At 40.1% G+C, this 8,589-nt stretch overlaps 1 protein-coding gene across 1 annotated transcript in view; it reads left to right on the forward strand.

Moving 5' to 3' along the window:
* The window catches only part of Btnl9 (butyrophilin like 9), a 29,666-nt gene that overhangs the window by 12,958 nt on the left and 8,119 nt on the right, over positions 1–8,589 (forward strand). Inside the window, exons 6-10 of the mRNA XM_033757707.1 lie at positions 6–21; positions 106–138; positions 303–323; positions 1,717–1,737; positions 1,963–1,989. Of these exons, the coding sequence (XP_033613598.1) occupies positions 6–21; positions 106–138; positions 303–323; positions 1,717–1,737; positions 1,963–1,989 (118 nt within the window). The remainder of the gene's footprint in view (positions 1–5; positions 22–105; positions 139–302; positions 324–1,716; positions 1,738–1,962; positions 1,990–8,589) is intronic.

The raw sequence follows: 8,589 nt of genomic DNA on the forward strand, positions 1-8,589 counted from the left end.
GGAAGCGTCGGCGGCGCCTGGGTGAGCGGAGGGGCCGTGGGCTGGCGGAGGGGCCGGGGACCCAGGGTTGCGGATTCAGTGTTCTCCTTCTCTGTTTGCTCTCAGAAAAGCTAAAGAACCAGACAGAGGAAGAGCAAGGTGAGCCGCGACGGGCACAGCAGCCGTGCGGGTCGAACAAGGGCCTCCCCTTCCCGGGGCGCGGGGCCGCAGTGTTATAGGTGCTTTGTGCAAGGAAGCCTGTGTTCCGGGTTCTGGTCCCCGACTCATCCCCAGCCTGAAAAATGTTCCTCTTTTCTTTCCAGGAAAGCTGGCCTCGCAGCTCGGTGAGTTCTGGGTGCCTGCCCCGCCTTCCCTGACCCTGCCCATATCGGTGATGGCTACAAACGGGATAGCTGCGCTCAAGCCCAGTGGTTTAGGCTCTTTTCGAAGAAGAGAGAGGGCTGGCACCAACCGAGTTCTAAATTCCTCCTTCTTCATCCTCTTTCTCTACAGGCTGAAGGCCTGTCTGGCTGTGCAGCTGCCCTGGTCTATCAGAGAACTTACTGTGAACAGACTGCCAGCTTCTCCCTGCAGATTACATGATTCACTTAAAATTTTCCCACTACATGATTGCTTTCCCCGGTTAACTTCCTAGGATAAATTCTCTTATCTTTTTAATGCAGACACCACTGGGGAGCATGGCACTTTTAGTTTCTGCCGAAGTGTGAATAATTTATCAAATGCACTTTTGTTCCCAAAGGAGCACATCGAATTAAAGCCGTGGTGGGAGGAGGGCTGTAAAGGGAGGATGGGTGAAACCTGGCAGTGGGGAGGGAAAAGGCCTCTGTGAGTAGAAAGAAGACGTCAAGAACCAAAACTCCAGACCAAACTAAGGTTGGGTACTTGTCTTCCCGTCTACTTAGTTCTATGGGGAGAGAGGCGGGACCAAAGCGAAACAGCTGTAATAAGCCATATCACCATACTCTGAATTGGTGTATAGCGCTGCTTTTCCAAAAAGCATTTGCTTTTTTAAAAATTTAATTTAATTTATTGGTACATTCTAGGTAGACAGTACAGCTACATTCATTACTGGGATCTTGTACCTTTACATGACAGGTCTTGGTTCTCATTTTTCCCCCTTGTCCCCACCCTCCCTTCACCCCCTCCTCCCCTCCCCACCTTCAAACACTTTAATTCCATTTTTACATTTTCTCATAATTTTTTCCTTTTCCCTTATTCCCCCTTCCCTATCCTCACTGTCCCGACACCTTTGGTCCTTTTCTTCCTATTTGCTAATTTAAAGAGGACAAAAAGTGGACAGTCAAAAAAGTGCATTCTACTGGCAAAATGTCAGAGTCCTTGGCAAATAATCGAGTGTGATGTTTTTCCAGCCCTGTAAGTGAGCCTGAGATTCACGCAGGCAGTGCTCAGCATCTGGACTTATTCGGGAGCTCCTCCTCAGGAAAAACTTCAAATTTCAGGATGAAGGAGCAGGAGCCTCTTCAAAGCAAACCTGGGCCCAAATCTGTTTTGTCTTCCCAGTTTGGTGCAGACTTAAAGCAAGTAGTATAAGGCATCAGGGTCCTGCAATGGATCTCCTTTAATAGGACAGTGCGGGGACAAGAATGGGCTTGGGAACAGCAGTGGTTTCAGACAGGAACCTCTCCCAGTGACCTGCTTTGGAAAGATGGTTCCACTCATCTGAGAGTTGATATTTTCTCTGTGTTCTGTTTTTAGAGAAGCTTCAGACAGAGCTGGGTAAGTGACCCCTCTTAGAACTTTTCCTTCTGTTCACCTTTTTGCCCCTAGTTACCCATGTATCTTGTCATCTCCCAAACCAGGTGTGATGCCCAGCCTGGAACCTAACAGCTGCATGGGCGGCAGGAGAAGGGGGGAAAGGGCAGGAATGGTGCAAAATGTGATGTGTGGGCGGAGAAGCTGTGATGTCCTGATGTTCTAGTTCCATTTTCCTTTGTGCTTCAGATTGGAGAAGGACTGAAGGCCAAGCTGGTGAGTAAAGTCGATTTTCCTCTCATTGTTGCTCCTTATGTTCCTGGACTAACCATGGGGTGACGTCCCTGTAAACCCATTATAATTGTAAATGTCTCAAGTCAAACATGCCTCTAACTTAGCATGCACTTAGCTTACCAACACAGCACACTGTAGAACGGTGATGGCAAGCCTTGTAGAGTCCGAGTCCCAAAATTCATCTATCACAAAGTGCCAACACTGCAATTAAACCTGGATACTGAGGTTTTAGTTTAGAAAAACCAACTTATATAACTCACGATGTCATTGCAGAGAGGGCTCTGGTACCCGCCGTGGCCCGTGGGGTTCACCATCCCTGCTGTAGATTATAAGTCATCTACCTTCCTGGACAGGTGCCCAATGGAGCTATGGCTGTAGGTCTGCCCAGCGTCTCGGAAGAGTATTGTACCATATATCAGCACAAAGATCAGAGTTAAACATTGCAAGTATGGTTTCTACTGAATGCACTGACTCTTGCACCAGAATAGAGTAAAACCTCATAAGTTAAACCAACTGGAGTCCGGGACTGAACATCTCAGCATGCCAGTCATTTGGTCTGAGTAATCTACCACACTTCATACTGGTTTCACTCCACAGCCTCTCCGGCTGTCTATTAATTTGGGTCACTTGGTATATTGTCCTGAGGTTTAAACATACTGGAAGTGTGAATAATTTATCCAATTCACTTTTGTTCCCAGAGGAACACATCAACTTGAAGCCGTGGTGGGAGGAGGGCTGTAAGAGGGAGGACCATATATGTATACTTTTTTCTCCATATAACTGGTCCCCCATCCATGGAAGGCAAACTGCAATGTAATTATTTATTTACTTTTGGTACCGGGGAGTGAACTCGGGTCTTTGCGCTTGCAAGACAGGCGGCGGAACCACTGAGCTGATCCCCTGGCCCTATATCTTTATTTTCTATTTATTCTTGTACATGTGAATTTTCCTTTTGTCACACGTGTTTTATGTAAACAATATTCATCATCTCATGCTGTTCCTTGCTCTTTTCATGCATCACTGTCTGAACATCTTTCTCATGTGTACACGTAGTCTGTGTCTCCTTTTCGCTGCCCAGACTGTTTTAGCCCATCACCCTCTTGGAGGAGACATCCTGGCTGCCTTTGCCTCCACAGCATCATAAACAGCAGTGAATGAATAGCTTCAAATGCATGTCTCCCTAAGATACTGTGTGGAGATCTGCCTATGTCCCCAGGATGTGAACTGCTGGGGCATTTAGGGGCTCAAACTCGGTCCTTGTGCTTATGAGGCAAGCGGCGGAACCCCTGAGCCAAATCCCTGGCCCCATGATATATCTTGATAGTTATTTTTTTCTCAGTCCCCTCCCTTTGATCCCTCTCCCCCTTTTATTTATAAAAGCCTTTGTTTCCATTTTTGTTTTTTTTTCTTGTCCCTTCTCCCCCACCCAACCTTCTTTCTCTTGTCATTTGAACATTTTTTTAAGCAAAACATTTCTTGGTACATTTTAGATAAACATAATGATAACATTCATCGTATGTAATTTGTACCTGTAGGTAATATGCCTTTTTTCCCCATTCCCTCCCTCCCTTTGACCCCTCTTTCACCCTTTACTTACCAAAGCTTTGTTTCCATTTTCCCTTCTCTTCTTTTTTCCCCTGGTCCCTACTTTCCTTTCTCCCTCCCCCCCAACCTTGTTCTCCTTCTCATTTGAACATTTTCTTCCCATTTCCCAATATTTATTATACATTTTGATCCTAATTTCCACTTTCAGTTTCTCACACCACAGAAACAGTGTGCTACTTAAACATATGTGTGTGCTTCATCTCTCTTAAGAATTTGGTCTCAAAATGTGTATCCGTTTAGCTAGAAATAGTGGAGTCAAGAAGAACCTGTAGTTTTAGGTTTTTGAGGAACCTTCGCATTGATTTCTACAGTAGATGCACCAGTCTACAATCCCAACAACAGTGGAGAAGGGTTCCATTTTATCTCTCTTTTGCGGGGGTGGAGGTGGAATTGAACTCAGTACTGTTTGCTTGCCAGTCACGTACAGTGCCACAGAGCTACATACCCAACCCAAGAAGGCTTCCTTTTTCCCCACAGCACTGCCAGCATTTGCTATTGTTCTATTTGATGATAACAGCTATTCTTTCTGGAGTAAGATGAATCTCAGTGTTGTTTTAATTTGCATCTCTCAAATAAGCAGTGATGTTGGAACATTTTTTCATGTATTTGCTATCTCTACTTCTTCATCTGAGAAGTGTCTGTTCATTTTGGGTGTCCATTTTTGGATTGCATCTTTAAATTGGGGGGGTCAGATTGTTTTGAGTTCTTTATATATTCTACATTTTAGCCCTTTGTCTGAGGAATAGCTGGCACATTTTTTTCCCACACAGTTGGTTGTCCCTTCACTCTGTTGGTGCTTTCTTTTGCTGTGCAAAAGGTTTTTGTTTTGGATACCGGGGACTGAACTCAGGACCTTGCACTTTTAAGACAGGCGGCAGAACCACTGCGCTAAATCCCCAGCCCTCTAAGGCTTTTTCATAAGATGAGGTCCCAATTGTTGATTCTCTGTGATATTTCCTGTGTGACTGGGATTTTCCTCATACAGTCTTTGCCTATAACAATGTCTTTAAGAGTTCTACCTATTCTATTGTCAAGCAGATTTAGTGTTTCTGTTTTAACATTTAGATCTTTGACCCATTTCAGTTTTAGGTTAGTGCGTGGTGAAAGATATGGGTCTAGTTTTCGTCGTTGTATATGGAAAGCCAGTTTTTCCAGCAACATTTATTAAGGAGGTTATTTTTCTTCTAGTGAAGGTGTTTGGCTCCCACATCAAAGATAAGGTGGCTGAGTATATCTGGAATTGTATCTGCATCTTTTTATCTGTCACATGGGTCTTTGACTTTGCTTTTTGCCAGTACTATGCTATTTTTATCATAGTAGCTTTGTAGTATAATTTCTTGTCTCTTTTGGGGGGGAAGTTGAGACAGGGTCTCACTATGTAGTTGAGACTGCCCTGGAACTCACTATGTAGCCCAGGCCTGTCTTGAACTCACAGCAATCCTCATGTCTCAGCTTCCCAAGTGCTGGAATTAGAGGTGTGCACCACCACGCCTGGCCATAGTATAATTTCAAATTGGGGGTTATGATTTCTTCTGCCTTGACTTTTATTCTAGGTCTCTTCCAGTTCAGTGAATTTTGGGAATGTTTTTTCCTCATTCTCTGAGATATGCTATTGGTATTTTTATTGGGATTGCACTAAGTCTGTATAACAATTTTGGAAGTATGGCCATTTTTACTGTATTGCTTCTTCTTACCCAAGAACAAGGGGTATCTTTCCATTTTCTGATAGCCTTCAGTCTCCTTTTTCAGAGTACTGTAGCTTTCCATGTAAAGTTCTTTTACTTTCATCATTAGATTAATTTATAAGTATTTCTTTTTTTGGATGCTATTGTGAAATGTGTGGTTTCCCTAATTTCTCTCTCAGTGAATTTGTTATTTGTGTATAGGAATCCTATTGATTTTTGCCTGTTGGCTTTTTATCCATCTATGCCACTAAATTTGGTTATTAAATCTACTGGTCTTTTGGTGGAGTTTTGGTATTCTTCTATATACAGTACCATATTAACCACAAATAATGATAATTTAAATGATTCCTATCCTTATTCCTTTTATTTCTTTCTTTCATCTAATTGCTCTGGCTAGTGTCTCCAGAAAACAGAATATTCTTGTCATGTATCTGATTTTACAGTGAAATCTCTCAATTTAGTATGATGTTGGCTGTGGTTTGTCATAGATGGTTTTGTTAGATTGAAATAAGGACCATCTGTTGCAATTTTCTGTAGGGTTTTTATCATGAATAAGTGTTGGACTTTGACAAATGCTTCATCTTTTGAGATGATCATGGTTTTTGTCCTTGGCTGTTAATATGTTACATTTAGTGATTTGCATATGTTGAACCATCCTTGCAACATTAAAATAAATCCTACTTCATCATAGTATATAAACTTTTTGATGACTTGCTGTACTTTTTCCCAGTATCTTATTGAGGATTTTTGCATCTGTGTTCATTATGGAAATTGGCTGGCTTTTCTTTTTGGGGTGGATCCTTCCCTAGTTTTGGTACCAGGATAATATTTCTTCCAGAAGTGAATTTATGAGTATTGCTTCCATTTCAATTTCACTAAAGCATTTGAGAAATAGTAGCATTAGGTCTTCTCTAAATTACTCTTAGAATTCAGCAATGAATCTATCAGGGCTTCTACTCTTTTCTTTGTAGGTTTTTAATGAGATCTTCAATTTAATTGACTGATATCAGTTTATTTAAAATTGTTATATCTTCTTGGTTCAACTTTGGTAATTTATGTGTATATAGGAATCTGTTCATTTCGTCTATGTTTTCCACCTTGTTAGAATAGAGTTTCTTGCACTAGGCATTGATGATCTTCTGGATTTCTGTAGGCTCGGTTATGATTTCACCCTTTTCATTCCTAATTGTATGGATTTAAGTGTTTTCTTTCCTTTTTTAGATAAAGTTGGCTGAGGGTTTGTCAATTTTGTTTACTCTTTCAAAGAACCAACTCTTCAATTCATTTATTATTTGTATTGTTTTCTTAGTCTCCACTGCATTAATATCTCTTCTGATCTTTATAAGTTGCTCTCTCATAAGAGCTTTGGGCTTGCCTTGATCTTTTCTAGAAGCTTGAAATTCAACATTAGTTTGTTTATTTGACCTTACTCTGTGTTTCTTCTTTTATATCTTACTGAGTTTATTGGTACTTTTTAAGTGTGCAGTATAGTTACATGCATCATTGGGATCTTGTACCTTTACATGACAGGTCTTGGTTCCCATTTTTCTCCATACCCCTGTCCTTCCTTCACCTGCTCCACCCTACCCAATTTACAAAGACTTTGTTTCCATTTTTTTCCTTTTCTCTCTTTTTTCCTTTCACCTACCCTTCTCACTTCTCTTACATCTTTAGCCCTTTTCTTCCTATTTCACATTATCACTCTGTTTTTCTGATATGGGAATTCTCTGCTGTAAATCTCCCTCATAAGTCTGCTTTCATTGCATCCCATAAGTTTCAGTATATTGTTATTGGCATTATCATTTAATTTTAGAAATTTTCTTAATTTTACTTTGATTACATCTGTGACTCACTGGTTGTTCAGGAGGATGTTATTTAATTTCCATGTGTTTATGTAGTTCTTGTGGTTTCTTTTGCCATTGATTTCCAATTTCATTGCACTATGTTCTGATAATAATCATGGGATAATTTCAATTCCTTTACATTCATTTAAGGATGTTTTATGAGCTAGTATATGGTCTGTTTTGGAAAACATCCTATGTGCAGCTGAGAAGAATGTGTATTCTGAGGTTATGGATTGGAACACTCCACATCTGCTAAGTCTGTTTGTTCTGAAGTTTAGTTCGGTTCTGAGAGTTCTTTGTTGACGTTTTTGCCTAGTTGATCTATTTGTGAAAATGGGGTATTGAAGTCCCCCATTACAATCATATCAAAGCTTATTTGATTTTTCATGTCCATTAATATTTGTTTTATATAGTTGGGTGAACTGGTATTTTGTGCTTTTGTAATTATGATTGTTATCACTTCCTCTTGGATTGTTTCCTTTACAAGGATGCAATGACCTTCTTTGTCTCTTTTAATCAGTCTTGGCTTAAAATCCACTTTGTCTGCAAATGCAATATCTACTCCTACTTTTTTCTGCATTCTTGTGCAGGAGAATTATATTCCATCTTTTCACTTTCAGTCTGTTAAGTTAGTTTTGAATCAAACGTGTTTGTTTTATGCAGCATATTGTTGGATTCTGGCAATCTATTTCTTTTGATTGGTAAATTGATGGTTATAACTGAAATACATTGACTGATCTTTGTCATATTATTTTCCTATTGTTGATTCCCTTTTGTTCCCCTTTGATTAAATACTCGCATTGCCTGGTGGATTCATTCTGTAGAGGTTCAAGGAGTTGTAGTCCACATTGTCTCTTTTTATAATGTCCTTCAGAACATTTTTTTTTCTTTTTTATTGAGGTTATTGGTACAATCAAGGTATACAATACAGTTATATTCATCATTGGGATTCTGTACCTTTACATAATAGGTCTTGATTCTCATTTTTTCCCCTTGTCCCTGCCCTCCCTTCACCCCCTCCTCCCCTCCCCATTTACAAACACTTTATTTCCATTTTCTCAGTTTCTCATATTTTTTTCTCTCCCTTATTACCTTTCTCCCACCCTTCCCACTTTCCTTACACCTTTAGCCCTTTACTTCCTATTTCACATTATTAATTGTCTCATTAGGATCCTGTGTACTATTATATTTTTTCACACCAAAGAAACTATTCGGTATTTCAGTTAAAGAAATCTCTGTATGAACATTAAAAATAGGGAATCCTAAAATAAAGCTAAAAAGGAAAGTAAAAGAGAAAAGGCAATGATGTAACATCAAAATAATCCTTAATTCTGGATATGAAAATGGTCCCTGAACATATTTGAATTGCTTCTCACTCTTATGGTCTTATCTTATTCTTTTTTTCATTATTTAGAAAATACTTTATTAGTTTCTGTAATCAAACCCAC

Source organism: Fukomys damarensis, unplaced genomic scaffold, assembly GCF_012274545.1.
Source record: "Fukomys damarensis isolate Sample0158 unplaced genomic scaffold, DMR_v1.0_HiC HiC_scaffold_31, whole genome shotgun sequence".
NCBI classification, from domain to species: Eukaryota; Metazoa; Chordata; class Mammalia; order Rodentia; family Bathyergidae; genus Fukomys; species Fukomys damarensis.